This window comes from Vicugna pacos, chromosome 1 (assembly GCF_048564905.1).
Source record: "Vicugna pacos chromosome 1, VicPac4, whole genome shotgun sequence".
Lineage (NCBI taxonomy): Eukaryota > Metazoa > Chordata > Mammalia > Artiodactyla > Camelidae > Vicugna > Vicugna pacos.
Genome location: NC_132987.1, coordinates 7,047,654 through 7,063,575, shown reverse-complemented (window position 1 = coordinate 7,063,575; position 15,922 = coordinate 7,047,654). Strand labels below are relative to the sequence as shown.

Sequence of the window (15,922 nt, the reverse complement as noted above, 5' to 3'; positions counted from 1 at the left end):
AAGTGTCACCAGAGAGGAGAAAAAAAGCCAACAACTCCATTCATTGCCTGGAGTGTTTGGTCTCAAGTGTGCACACACTCTGAAGCTCTGGAGCAGAGACAGTCAGAGCACATTTCAGCTTCAGTGTTTTCTAGCCTAAGAGTGTCCTCTTACCGAGAGACTCTGGCAACTTGGAATCATACTGACTCCCAATATGCGACGTGAAACCCAGAAGTTCCTTTTCTAAGGACTGAGAACACCGCAATTAAAAACTAATTGTGCACTGCTGGCTCTCTAAATGCCCAAACAATTTTAAACACACAAGGTCAGACTGCAGAGATAATTCAACCTCGTAACTGGACATTCATGTGTACTTTGTTTCCCCAATTTTTATAAGCAAACTTTATTGTTATGACTCAGAAATGAAGTATGAGACGGATCTGAGTATTAAGAATAAACCATTTGCTTTTTATGGTAAAAGAGTAAAATCTTGCTCCTTAAAACATGGAAATACTTCTGTTTTCTAGAAGCTTTTTATCAAAGTGGGGCATTGTCAATCCTTTTAAAACTGATGGCACTGGACTGTAGTTTCTTAGAACCGACAGTGATGTGAAGACGTCGGTGACACGGATGTCTCTGATGATGGTGCTGTTGAAGCCACTGGGTTGTACTGTTTCAGCATTGAGGTCAGTTCCTTCCCCAAGGACCTCTTTGGCTTATTAGGAATGAATTATATTCAAATAAATTTGCAGGTGGGATGGGGACTGGAAAAGAATAGGAAAGTGAAAAGAGGAGGAAGAACTCAATTGTTGCTGAATTTGTTATCCAAAAACTGGGTTCACCTCCTGGTAGGTGTCGAGCCAGCAGACACAACCAAGCTGAAGAGCGGTGGAAGGGAGGATTTATCATTTGCAACAAGTAAGCAGAACACCAGGGAGCTTTCCCAAAGCAGTGTCTGCCCGAACAGTAGAACTGGGGAAGTTTTAAGCTAAGGGTACGTGCACATTCACGAAGGCGCTTGAGCAGAGAAGAATTCAGCATAGACTCGAGGCCAAGGTTGCCAGAATCCGAGCTTTAACTGACTGAAATCAGGAGGGTCAACACCATCCTTCCATCCTCTGCCTGGCTGGGGGCCTTAGAGCCTGCAGAGCTCAGACTGTGTCAGATTGTGACGCACACCCCTTCAGGAGGAACTCGGACTCCTCTACTGCTGGACTATTGTTTCCTGACTGCTCTTCCTTTGTTCCTGCTCTCTCTTACTTGCCTTATGACCACTGATCTCTGAGGCCTGTTCAAACAGCAAGCACTGTGGCCAGGCTTAGCTCACATGACGGCTTCCCTTAGGTTAAGAGAGCCATGCCTGGTTCTCTTTCTCTGGGGACCCCCCTAACCTATCTCCTTACAGTTTAGGACTTCACAACCAGGAGTATTAAATTCATCAAAAACCCTCAAGACTGTTTAAAACCTTGCTACTCAAAGTGTGACGTGGGGTCCAGCAGCCCTGATTTCATGAGGGAGTTGATTAAAAATGCTGGGTCTCAGGCTCCACCTCAGATTTACCGAAGTAGAATCTGCTTTTTTTTTTTTAAATTGAAGTGTAGTCAATTTACAACACAGTGTTAATTTCTGGTGTACAGATAGTGATTCATTTATACATATATATTCCTTTTCATACTCTTTTCTAAAATTATATGCTATTACAAGATATTGAATATAGTTCCCTGTGCTAAACAACAGGACCTTGTTGTTTATTAGAATCTGTTTTTTAATGCAATCCTCACGTGATGTTGGTGCATATTAAAATTCAAGACACTGTTTCAAAACAAAATTAAGTCTAGGAGTCCCTCCCTGGGGTCCATTTGAATGATTAGAAACCTCATTTTAAGTCTTTTCTCCCCTTTCTTTATTCCATTTGGTCCCAAGAATGAGAATCCACAGGTCAGGGTTACCTAAAAATGTTTTTATAATCCTTTTCATAGAACCTGAAAACGTAGACTTCTAGTCCATTCTACCTTCTTGAGGAAAATTTAATACAATTATTGAAATAATCAGCTCATGATATCATAAGCCTGGTCATTTTTTTCCCATTACATGAGGCTTGTACATGCTAAGTGGTTAATAACTAGAGAGCCCTTCAAATCAGCTTTTATGATGTTTTCTCTGAGAATCAGGATATTTAGGATTAAAATTGTTAATGAAAACTTGAAAATCATATCTGACTTAATCCTTTTTTTCCCATTCTAAATTCTTGTTTTTTTTTTCCCCTCCCCAGTGATACAGATACACATTTAGGCATCTATAATGGAGAAGCATACTCCAGCCAAAGGATTAAAAGATAAAAAGAGCTTCCCTCTATTACAATATACTCTCATCTCTAACCTTTGAAGCAGATCATTTAAAGTTCAGCGTGTCATCACCTTAGAGATAGAGGTAGCTTCGAGGAGGAATGCAGGTAGCATTTGAGCTACAAAAGGCAGTAACTGATCAAAGTGCCGCCTAGCCGAGGAAGCGCAGCTAGGTGAGTGCCCCTGTGAGGCTGACACAGGAGCGCACACCGTGTTACAGAGACCAAGATGCATGGAGAATCACCGCCGCCTGCCTTCCAGCTGATGCCACCTGACATACACCGTCTGAGAGGGGTCTGATGATTACAGAAACGTTTTAACAAACTTTAGAAAATAAATTTTACTATTTGTTTTTAAATGTCGGGGTAAAGTTGTTATGGTAGAAGACGTCTGTCTTTTTGAGGGGGCTATCTAAAATCTTATGTGATGGGGGTACTCTCCATTGTGTAACGAAATGGAGAGACACAGGGCCCCATTTCTCACCATGGAAATGGAAGGTAAGGGGGGATAAGTACAGAGGGGGGTCTCCCCCTGGCCCAGCAGTCAGTGTCTGAGCATAGCATGTAAGCTTGGCCAATCGGATTCTCCTTTCAGGGACTGTGAATCAGAGACTAACAGAAGGTTAGGACTTGCTCATGACATCGACAAAGGCAGAAATGCGTCCAGTCCATCTCTGCAAAATGTCAGCCACTGGGCTTCTTGCACTGGGGTGTCTGGAGCTGCCTTGGCCCACACTCTTCTCCCACATTCTTTCTCTCCATCGTTCTAATCCTGAGTCTGCATGTCCTGCTAATGCGCTCCTTTTCTGATTTTGCTTTCAATCAAGAATGGTGAGCAAAAGCAGAAAAGGACATTAAGAATTGTTGGGGGATGGTACAGCTCACTGGTAGTCCTGGGTTCAATCCCCAGTACCTCCATCAGCCAAAAATAATAATAAGTAAATAAACCTAATTACCTCTCCCCCACAACAACAACAAAAAAAATGAAGCATTGTGACTGATACAGAAATATCACCTCTTCACTAGGCTTGAACAGTATTGCTACCTCAGTTCTATGCAGCTCACTGACGTAAGTGTAAGCAGGTGGCTGCAGTTAGAAAATGGCCTCGATTAGTGATAAGACTGAAGGTGGTGGTCGTGGTAGTTACCAGCTGCAGGAATATAACTAGAGTTAGGTACATCAACTTGAGTACCTCTAGTTGTAAAAAACACTATGAGAGTCACTACTATCACACCCATTCTACAGATGAGGAAACAGAGATTGTTGTAGAAAACGTCACACACTGAAGTCACCATGGCCCGGTTAAGATTCAAATCCAAATCTTTCTAGCTTAAATCAGAACGATTATATTCTATTCATGATCCAAATGGAGTCTTTAAGGACTAATTCAATGTCATTAATTGAACTTTATAAATGTCATAAATTGAACGTTATAAGTTATTTATTATGTATTTATGTTTATAATGTATATTATAATATATTAATTAAATATAATTATTAATCAATTATATTATACAATAATTTATGCTTATATTTATATTTATTATATATAATTACAAGTATTATATTAAAATAATATATCCCTATATTAATTGGGATCTAAGAAAACATGCAAAGTCTTCTCAAGCATTTTTAGCTAGATATTTATTGGAGCCTTATAGAAATATTCTGAAACATTTCTTTGCAACCGAAACAAACTTTAAAATTTTAACACCACACTGAGACGTAAGACTCTAGACTTGTGTCTAAATCCCATAAAAGCCTAATATCCCAACAAGCATGTAGGGAGGATGTGGGACCTCTCACCTGCAGTAGCCTTGAAATATCCTATTTAAGTGCAATCATGAGGCTATGTGAAAATCACTCATTTTTCAAAGGCTGACTCAAATAGAAAGTTTGGGCAGATATATTATTTTGAAGATCCGTCTAAAAAACTATGTAATGAGTTATCCAGCAGTACAACTAAACCTTGAAGGCAACACTTGTAAAGCCAGTACTTAGTAACTCTTCCCGTATAAAATGATGAGTATGTCTAGTACCCAGCTCACGAGACTGTCTTTATTAAAAGTAACTGGCATAATAAGACAGGATGATGGCTATAACAGCTCCTATTTTATTGAGCAGTTACTAGATGGCAGGCATAGTGCTAAATGCTTCACATAGATGCCAAATTTAATACTGGCAGCCTCAGTGAGGGAGGCACTATTATTACTACAGCCACCTTACGGATGTTGAAAAAGCAGCAAAACAAAACATCCATCTCCTGCTTCCCGGGGTTCCGTATTCAGGGATTGCTGCTCAAGAGAGAAATCTGAGACTTGCTGTAGCCTTAGGATGAAGTTTAAACTCTAAAGCTTAGCATGAACAGTCTTTAAAGATCTGGTCCCTGACTACCTACCTGTTTATCGCATCATCTTACTATGACCCTCCCCCACTTCACCCTTAATGCCGGTCCTGGTGAACTGTTTCATACAGTCCTGTCCCTGCAGGACACACGCCCATTTCTGGGCATCTGCAGAGACAAGATCTACTCATTCTTTAAAACTCAACTCATCCTGGAAACACCTTTGCTGATATTCTGGTTAAATTTAGCTGCCTCTCCTTTACACAAGTTCCTGTTACAGAACCTGTCACACTGTGATACAGCCACTGAACGGCTGGTCTGTTTTTCCCACTAGACTTTAATCTAATCATGACAGGAACTAATTCTTTTGATATCGCCAGCACTTCACACAGGACCAAGCATACAGTGGGCACTCAAAAAATATTTTTTGAATGAATGACCATATCTTAAGTGGCCACTCTATTCTCCTTCAGACTTCCTGCTGGAAAGAATCTGGCAAACAGCCATTTCATACAATACCATAATGTTCAAAATTACTAGAAAGACTTCTGTGCAGGGACTTAGGGAATCTAGGCTCTTGTCCCATGACGGTCATTTAGTAATTAGATGACCTTGGAGATTGATTCATTCAACAAGTTTTTTTTTACGCATTTGCCATGTGCTGCGAACTGTACACCACAATCAAGCAGCAGCAGTGGACGCAAGAGGTAACGACCTCTTCCCCCAGAGACAAAAGTGCAGAGCTGGATTCCTCACCATGGAACCGAGGAGCTGGACCAAGGTCCTTCCAGGACTCAAATTCCCTGAAACGATTAGCCAAACCTCCAATTCCTTAAAATCCGGAACAGAAACACAGGAAAATATCAAGTAAAATACAACACAGGCGAATCAGTTCATAACCTGCCTCTGATATAACTAGTCTAGGAGTCTTCATTCTTCCTTCCCCAAACAGAGATCTTATACAGAAGTGACACTATAAAACATCTTTTAAAGATTAAGTTTGATTTGGTCTGATACAAAATATTGGAAGTCTCTCTGCCTGTAAGTAGTAGACCTGCCAGAAACAAAAAGGGGGAAGAAATCATTTCAGGGCAATTAACGATGATTAGAAAGGAAGTTCCGTGTTACTCCTTGGGAAGGTGAATCCATCCTGTGTGTCTAATGTAGTCACAACGCTAGAGAACAATGTGCTCTCTAATCAAGTTTGATTTGTGTGACGTACTTTTTGGTTCATGGTAATTGGACACAAAAAGGTAAGACGTATTATTAATGGACAAATGACACAGTAAAAACTAAATCAGCCTAGACTCTCAGCTGCTTCATTATAAAATCAGGTAAGGAAGGTCATAGTTATTTAATTTGTGTCCAAAGCTCAGCTGGAGAATGTTTTAAATGAACAAATGAAGCAAGTAATTTTAGGGGAAGGGAAAGTCCTCGGAGCCAAGTTTATGAATCCAATACTGACAGACGTAATTAGCGTTCTGTCATCCTAGAGGTGTTTGGGCAATAGATCTAATTTCCTAAAGATACATACTCAGTTTTCTTTTTTTATCGTAACTGAGTAAAACATATCAATTCCTTGTCATGCTGTGATCATAGGGTGTCCTTTCTGACACACCCCTCAAACTTGTTGACATTAATGGTCGCTTCTGACATGGGCACTGAGCTATGATAAAAAAATAGACTCACTAAGCACATAAAACTGGGTTTGTTCCTCCATTAAAGTCAGAAATCTGAAATAGCCTTTCAAGTTAACATCGTAAGTTTCCTCATGCTGTAGATGAGGAAACCAGGGCCCAGACAGGTGAACAAAATTACTACAAATCTGACGGTTGGCGGGTGTTGGAGCTGTGACAGGAGAGGTCCCCTGCCCCCAGGCCGATGTTCTTCCTATCATTGTATTTCGCCTTTATGAGCTGACCTGCAGCTTACAAGCTCCCCGTTCATTACCCTAAACCACAACAGCAAGACCCAGTAGGAGTGGTGGGGGGCAGTAGAGGAGCAGTGCAGGCGGTTGGCTTCTTTTTAAATACCTCTGCATGCTTGTGGGAAGAGAAACATCAGCTTGTTTGTAAGTCTGCAGCAGGACTGGTATGCTGGAAATGAAACAGAAAGCTTCCCTCGTATAACTCAATTTGGGAGCGTGAATAAGCTGGATTTCCCCATCTGGAGACCCTGCGACTTGACAAGCCATACAAATTAATATGAGTGTATGGGTCTGCGGCCTCACAGAAATTAGGTCAGGTCCAAAGAGGAATCAGGTGGCTGACCACAAACCAGAATTCTAATGTGGATCCAAAACAAAGGGCGGAGATCTCAGGCTGTAATCCACCGAACAGCATGAGGACCACATGAGAGAGTGTGATGAGGAAGCCTTCAGGACAGTTATAAAAAGGGAAACAATACTGAGGGACAGAAAATGTTTGAATCCAAGTACAATCCAGACTTTGATTCTCCTTTTAATCAATTCTTGTCTTCCTCCATCTCATATTTTCTCCTATTGCCTTTATGCAGGATACTTTTGTTTTCATTCTACAGTTTTGTTTCTCCCTTGACTTTGTTTCTGAATAGAAGGTCCACAGCAAACATAGAAAAAGCACTGTGATAAGGAAGATAAGAAAACCATTCTGAGATGAAAGTTATCAGAACGCATCAATTTCTTTGTTTAGCTCAGGGACAAAACTGAGATGTGCAGGAGCATTTTTAAGAACCTAGAGAAGAGATTCACTCCCTTGAACTGCTTTCTTAAGGTTTCCAGCTCATTCTCCGAAGACGCCCTCTGAAGGCTTTGTCCATACCCAATGGTGAGAGGATGGCATTTCTGAGACCCTACCCAGTGACGTTCAAATGGATCCCGCACTAAATGCTGGTGTAAGAAATTAGAGGAGTATTCTCTCTTGGGAATCTCCTGTGGCTTTATGCCTGTGCAGAGGTCTGAGCTTCGTTAAAAAGTCCAAGACTGGTTTCCGAAGGAGAAGATAAGTGAAGGGTTTTCTAGCTAACCAAGAAACAGATTCTTTGATTAAATATCAGAGTAAGAAGAAAAAAAATCCTACATAAAGAACAATGACAATCCTCTAAAAAGAAAGACTGTGAGAAGGATGCAGAAATTTTAGGATAGAGGGTTATGGCATTCAGAATTTTCATTTTCTATAAAGTTCTTATGTTTCACATTAAGTTTAAAAATGTGTTCATGTGCAGAACATTTCAGAAATCACTTATGCAGAATTATATAACACTTGGAAAATCTCCCTTCAGCTCCCCTGCATTATGGGGACACAAAATCTTACAAATTGTATTTGTTAACACCCAGTCCTCTGTACCAATACAAATTATCAAAGTATCCTAAATGTGGAAAGAGCGTTAGTACAATACTGCTCTCTCTTTTTTTTAAAGGAGAAAATAGTAGAGATTATCTTTTCTATGAACTCACCACCTCTGTTACAAGTGATCATTTTTCTATGATTTAAAAATATTGTAACAACTGGCCAGATACCCAGTGATTTACTGTTACTAGCTTGCCATCAAATATGTTGAGATAACATCACACATTACTAATCTAAACATTTCTACAGCCTTGCTGGTCATTTAAAAAAGTTAACCCATTGCAAGTTGAACCTGTTGCTCTCTGAACAAAAGAATCCAAGGTGGTTCTAGAAAACTTTCTCAAAAGAAATCACTTGTACTGTGGACCCTCCCCACTCCCCCCTCCAAAAAAAAAAAAAGATGAGGCAAATCAACAGTCAGATGACACATACTTAGAGACTCATCTTTCACCTCCTCCAAAGTCTAGACAATCTCCTTGTTCACTTAAAAATGGAAAATGCGACAAGTGTGAGCCCTTACCAACTTCCCATTTCAGAAGGCTGTTGTCTTCCCTCTCCATTTTTCCAATGACATACCAGATACACGCCATCCAGTGCGCAAGGAGGGCAAACATGGACATGAGCAGGGTCAGGACGATGGTGCTGTGCTGGGAGTAACGGTCCAACTTCTGCAGGAGACGCAGAAGTCGCAGCAGCCGGACGGTCTTCAGGAGATGCACCAGAGACACCTGCGGTGGGAGACACAGCCGCACAGCTTGGCTCGTGGGGTCACTGCGGCCACAACAGGTACCGTAGCTGACGGCCACCCTGAGAAATTCTTGAAATTAAGTATAATTGGGATTCCAATGCTTGGGTCACTTTTATGACCATTTCTGCGTAATTTCTTGACATGTTACACCGGACGGGGACAGGATAAAGGATGATAAGACAATTTAATTTCTTTGCATGAATACTTATCTTCCTTCATTAGGATTTAGCTTTTTTCTCTGCCTGAATATAACTGGACATATCCTGATATACAGCTGAAATGCTTTATAGGATTAGGATTGGATATGAGATGTCTCTACCCCTTTCTTTTCATTTCTTTCTACATGTTCTTCCAATTCCACTTCCCCTCCTCCTACATGTGTAAGGGGAGGGGGGTGCTTTATAAGAAAAATTGGTATAGATTGAAGTAAAATCCTGTGAAGTGGTAACAAAATTAACTTAGGTTTCTTATTTTTAAATAATCAGACCTATAAATCTTGAGTAAGATCTGTTGACAAACACCAGTAGCACCTCCTGCCTCGTGTTTTACTAGCTTCTGTCTAACATTATCAATCGACAGAGAAAAACTTTGCCTGAAGCATAGACATTCTGGGCTGTCTGTTAAACAAACATGCCCAGGGAACCAAAATTAAATGGAACATAATTTTAAAAAAATCTCCTAAGTCCTGCCTTTGTACGAACTAAAACAACAGACTGGTAGCAAAGGGGGACTCAACTGAAAAGTGTGCAGCATTTGTGTCCACCAGAAAGGTCAATGTCACTGTTAACAACATACACGGTAGTCTAAAATACACTCTTTTCACACCTTCCGAGAGCCTCCAAGAGACTCCTGAATAGAAAAGTCAAGTAAAATGCAAACAGAGTTTGACAAATTCCTTGACCCTTTCTGATTTGGAGGCTGAACTATAAATAGAGAGGAAGGAAGGAATTTTTAAGACTACACCTAAGCCTAATTTTTCCTATATGGACAGAATTTTATGATTCTGGTCATACAAGGTCAGCACTTTTGAGACTTTGCCTTTATAATTAGCTCTAGTCAACTGACTTCTGGTTTCTCCTTCCACTAACCATCTTCCCTTATCGCCAAGAAAAACTTGTACCTAGAACAGTGCTTGACACATAGTAAATGCTCAATAAACTTGTGTTAAACTTATGTTAAATAAAAACACTCCAAGCTCCCTGTAACAATTAGATATTCCATAAAAGTGTTTTCAACTGTAATCTTGAGAATTATTCTATACTGAAATATAATAAAATCGTAGGATCATTTGAGGAAACTGCCAGGCAGCTGTGATCTTTTATTCCTTTTGTCACCCTTTTGTGTAGAGTTTCTTCTCCTTCCCAGCCAACTTCTCATCTATTATTTCTCCTGCTGATTGTAAGCCAGATGCAGCCTCTACTTTGTGGCTTAGAGGGACTCACTGGGAGTGAAGTTTGTTGTATAGGCAGGTGAATTTGATAGACAGATGACAATTTTGTACGTAGAGTGAACCCTGGATGACACCATCTGCTATGGACTGAGCTGTGTCCCTGCAAATGTCATGGGCTGAAGCCCTAACCCTCAATGCCATGGTGTTTGGAGATGGGTCTATGGGAGCTAATTTGGTTTTAGATGAGGTCATGAGGGTGGGGTCCTCAAGATGGGATTAATGCCTTTATAAGAAGAGGGCAGAGAGCCCTGTCTCTTGCTCCCCACCCACCCCAATGTCTCTCTCCCTCCCCTCACCGTGTGAGGACCATGTGACGACACAGAGAGAAAACAGCAGTCTACAAGTCAGGAAGAGAATCCTCATCAAAAATCAAATTGGCTGGAACCTTGATCTTGGACTTCCCAGCCTTCAAGAGTGTGAGAAATAAATTCCAGTTGTTGAAGCCATCCAGTTTATGATATTTTGTTACAGCAGCCTGAGCAGCCTCAGACAGCCTCTGAACATACACTGGTGCAGGCAATCTCCTTATTTTCTATGGCCACAAAGGGGATGTTTGTGGGAAGAATGTGGGGTTTCCCTTACATGAGAACAACAGTCATTTGCAAAGATAAGGGACATGAGCCTGGGTCTCCAGGATGAGGCAGCCCTGGTGATTCTGCTAGCACTTAAAAACATATATATATATATACACACACACACACATATATATATAGATATAGATATATATTTCCATCTGAGTCAAACATTTCCTGCTGTATAATGTGAACTTTGGCTCTAGATGAATGACAGAAGAAAGAGGCATATTTGATTTAGCTGGAAATACATAATCTGAAAAAAGAAAGCATTCTTTTCACTCTGGGGCTGCTGCTCAGAATCTGTCACTGATGAGAATTATAAGCACCTTGTAGACAGGGGCTAGACAGTGAGTGATGCATTCGTCACAAACCGCTATCAAATGGTGCTTCCCCGTGTCACCTACTGGACATGACCAACTCCTGCCTATCAGCTGGGGAAGGGAAAAAGAGAACGAAAAAAGTTAATCAACATGTTCTGAGGGTCTTCTGGGTGATAGACACTTAACAAGGTGTTTTATAGAAATGTTGCCTTTTGGGGCTGCTCAGAAACTCCGGACGAATTTTTATGCTCATTTTAGGCATATTTTGATGTTAAATTCCCTAAGGAAGTCACTCAGATGGCAACTTGGATTCCTACTTTTGCCTTTTTCACTCTGTCACGCTTTCTACGTCTCATTCATAATTCTCTCTCTCAGAGTGTCTTTCATAGTGACTTACACATAGTAGGTCTTAATAAATAAATGTGTGAGCTGTGTATGAAACATCTGCCCTCAGCAGTTGTGGGCAGAGCCAGCGCTAAACCTTGCAATACGTTTTTGATGGCTGTAATGCATTTCTGAATGTCGTCTATGCAGATGCACCCACTGAACCCATTTCAGCTCTGGAAAATCAGTACCTTGGTTTGTTTGTTTCTGCTTTTCTTTTTGTAAGTCTTTGTAGTGTAACAATAGCGATACTTATCAACTTTTCCTCCAATCTTACGCTTTCCTGTGAAGTAAATGTAATATTTTGAACAAGCTTTTCTATTCAAATAGACTATTTCATACTGACTAATTTATGTGGGGAAATAACAAATTTATATGCCAATTTGTTAAATGATCCTATGGTCAGCCCTGTGAAAAACAGAAAAACTGTCACTGATTAGAGAGAGATTCCTTCCTTCCTTCCTCTTTTTCTTTCTTTCTGGCATGGAGGTTGGTCTATAACTTGTTTTTTTAATAAAGAATTTGTGCCGTATTTCACAAGTGAGAATGAGCAAAGGGAGTGGAAGTGAAGTGCAGGGTACAAGAGCTTAAAATTCATCAAAATATGAGAATTAAACTTTTTCAAAAATTATTTACATTAATTTTGGGCTATAAAATGTTAATCCTATCCAAACATACGTATTTTTAACTTTGCATTATATAATATACATATTTAAAAGTATCTTATTTGTTCAGTGCCCAAAGAGAAATGGAATATAAAAAGAAATTACTAGTATTTAGTTAGCAAAGAAGCAAGTTAATTTATAGCAGCATCTAGGAAACACCGTTTATTTAACAATTCTCCAGGATAATTTGGAAAATTTTTCTTATCATTTTGCAGATTATATACTTCCTTGGGGTTTTTTTGGCAGCCTTGCAAGTTTTAAGTCATTACACTTTCATTATAGTACACTTATCTAGTCAAATTCAGTCTTGAAAAAGCACTTTATAACTTGGGTAACAATTCAGTTTAGCACTGATTGATATAATACACTAGATTTCCCCCAGAGCTTTCCTTTCAGCTGAGTTATAAACCTCTTAAAGACGTTGACACTCAACTTCCCAACTTAAAAAAAAGAAAGAAAGAAAAAGAAAATAAAAATACTATTGTACATGAAATTGACAAATGCATAAATCTGTACTAAATAGTCAAGATTACAGTCCAATCTTCGTTCTGAAGTCAATAATGACTGTATCTGAAACACTGATCACTGTGTTTAATATTGAAAACTGTACTTTTAAAATTCTTGAGCGAGAATATAATTTCTATGAGGGGTTGTCAACTGAGCAGGAAATACGTTTAACTCTGAACTAATGTTTAGTAAACCTGCTAAAACAGGTTACTTTGGCAGCAAATTGCATTACTGGTCCAAAAGTGTGATTATACCTTCCTAAAAGTCACTCTGTTTATAAGGGAGCACTTAATGCTTTTAAGAATATCAATCATTTTAAACAGTAAAAATAATGACTACTACAAATGGGCATACATTCTTCCCTGTGACAATACATGAGAATAAAAGCTTTAGATGAAGAAAGAGAAGTTACAAATATCAATAAAAATTCAAGAGAATGCTTGGTTTATGTTGGTAATTTCATCATTTAGCATTTTGCTCAATCCAACATTTTTACAAGGACTTCAAAGAAGGGGTTGAATTCTCTTAATTTCAGCATTTCTTTCTATCTTGGTAGGTCTTCAGTTTGTTTTGCCAATGAATAATGAAATATTCAAGAGAGAGAGAGAGAGAGAGAAAAGGTTATAAAAGTAGAAGAAATCTTCAAACTCTCCACCAAATTCTTGGGGCAAATATTTGGCTGAATAATACGAAGTAATGCTTATATTCCTGCAGATGGTTCCCTTATCAAAGGATTTGCTTAGTGAGTCAGTACTGATGACACATTCAGGCTTTTTAATATCCTGCTTCTAGGTAATGAAATTATTAGAAACAGGAAGTAACTTCTTTAAGTGGAAAATCTGGCCTACACATCACTGGTCACCTTGGCTTCTTTATCAAAAAGGGCACAAAATCCTGGACATGCAAATTGCCACAAACATTTAACACCTGAACATGTGAAAAATACACACAGGAGTAAAAACCAACCTTCCAGGCCACGTGGGAGGGAGCGCTGTACTCACCACGGTGACGTTGAAGGCGTACAGGAGGTCGAAAGGCAGGGCAGCGATTAAATCAATGATGAACCAGGTTGTGACATAGTGGATGCAAATTGATCTTGCTTCAAAGATAACTTGGCCAGACTTGCTGACATAGGTTGTTCGAAAATTTAAAATAATATCTGCTTGAGAAAAAAGGATAGAGAAAGAGAAGGAAGGAGAAAGAGAGAGAGTAGGAGAGTCAAGGAAAGAAGAGAGGATGGAAGGAAAGAAGGAGGTGGGCAGGAAGGAAGGAGGAAGAAAATTACATTAAGTTAGACTAACAGTCACCTCGTAACATATTTCAGATTGTCAATGTCCAAAATACTTTCTTTCCCTGTACTGAAGCATAGTCAGTTACAACATGTCAGTCTCCGCTGTACAGTACAATGCCCCAGCCATACACACACACACACACATTCACCTTCACAACACGCCTCTTGACAGATCTAGTTCAACTTGACAGGTAGGTACTGGAGAAGGTGAAGAAAGAAATATTTTCTGAACCCTTAATATATTCTAGACATTGGGCCACGTGTTAAGATAATTAAAATAAATAATAACAACAACAACAGTCAACACTTAACTAAATGCTCACCATGGGCCAGGCTTGTCCTAAGAGCTTAGCATAGGCTGTTTCACTTACCACACCATCTAATACCACAGTAGATGGTGTTAACACAGTAGACCGTGTTAACAGAGGCAGAAACCAAACCTCAGTGGGAAGAGCAGCTCATTCAACGATCATGTTGAACAGTGGCAGAGATGACTTTGAACACAAGTATAATCTGTAGTCTGTATTCTTTTTATCTTTTTTTTTATCTAATAGTAATTCTATTCCATGCATGAAAGGTTTACTAATCTCTGTATGGATATGAAATTCGTCCCTGCCCTGAAGGTGCTTGTATTCACAAAATACCAGAAGTTTCTTGTTTAGATTTCTAGGTTAAATCCCACTCCACTTAAATGGAAGATGTAATCATTTCCAACCTTTCCTTCCATCCTCCTTTTACTCTATTTTTATGTCATATTATATTTTATGTTTATATTTATTTTACATTTACACTATATTTTACTATCTGTTTATCAAACTGTTTACAATGTATGAGGTCCTCCTGAGTGTTGGTCAAATGACAAAGCCACATGGATGGTCCTGAGCCCAATCCTGCTGCCTATGCACAAACTTCTCCAAGTCTGTCATACAGTTCCTGGGTTAAGTATCAGTAAAGCGTTGGGAAAGATGATCTTTTCCTTTATCTGTTTCAGAGTTGAGGACAACCAGGCCAGAGGGAATTTCAGGATTGGTGGATACACGTCAGTGTGATGAGGGTTGAGAACTTTACAGATTGGTGACTCCAACAGAAAGATAATTCTCCGTGGAACTCCGTTCTTGGAGAGCACTGTGACTCTGTGACAGTGACAGGTGTCGGGAATGTGGGAAGTAAACAACCCCAAGAGAAGGGGAAATCAGGGAGTTACAAAGCCAATACTAAGCGGTGAGTTAAGTAACTTTTAAATGAATTGGAGTGCTCTTTATAGCTAATTTCAACCACTGAAAATAAGCAGAATAGTGTTGTATGAGGTTAAGAATGTTGAAAGCGTGATCATGATGATAATAAAAATTACAATAACACGCACTTTGCGTATTTGCATATCATTCTTACTTTTCACTTCAGATCACATTGGAAGGCAGAATTCTAAAATGACCCCCACCTCCACGGCCCTCACTGTCAGAGGACCTCTTCCCCTTGGGTAAGGGAGGAAACTGTAAGCATGGGGAGATATCAAGGCAGGATCATGTTGATGATCTAACCAGCTAAAGGGGGTACCCTGCGTAGCCTGGGACCTGATCAGACAAGCCCCTTAAAGCAGAGTTTTCTTCATCTGGTGTTAAGGGACTGGAAGGCAGGGAGGCGTGCTCTTCCCGCCCTGGAAGAAAGCAACTGCCATGATACGGGAAGGGCCACATTGTGGGGACGGAGGGCAGCCTCTAATTGCTGAGAGCGACCCCTCGTTTACATTTAGCTAGAAGTGGAAACCGCAGTCCCACAACCATAAAGAAATGAAATTTGTTCAACAGCTGCATGAGAGAACCTGAGTTTCGGAAAGGGACACAGTGTAGAGGACACCTTGATTTCAACCTTGTGGGGCCCTGGGCAGAGAATTCAGCTGAGCTAGACCTGGACTTCTGACTCAGACAAACTATGAGATAACAAATGTGTTGTTTTAAGCTGCTAAGTGTGTGCTAATTTGCTATACAGCA

General features: G+C 39.9%; 1 protein-coding gene across 7 annotated transcripts in view; it reads right to left on the bottom strand.

Moving 5' to 3' along the window:
• The window catches only part of KCNH8 (potassium voltage-gated channel subfamily H member 8), a 353,661-nt gene that overhangs the window by 110,609 nt on the left and 227,130 nt on the right, over nt 1-15,922 (bottom strand). For all 7 annotated transcript variants that reach the window (XM_072946938.1, XM_072947009.1, XM_072947108.1 and 4 more), the window contains 2 exons: nt 13,645-13,802; nt 8,515-8,722 (listed from right to left, as the gene is read on the bottom strand). In XM_072946938.1, the coding sequence (XP_072803039.1) occupies nt 8,515-8,722; nt 13,645-13,802 (366 nt within the window). The remainder of the gene's footprint in view (nt 1-8,514; nt 8,723-13,644; nt 13,803-15,922) is intronic.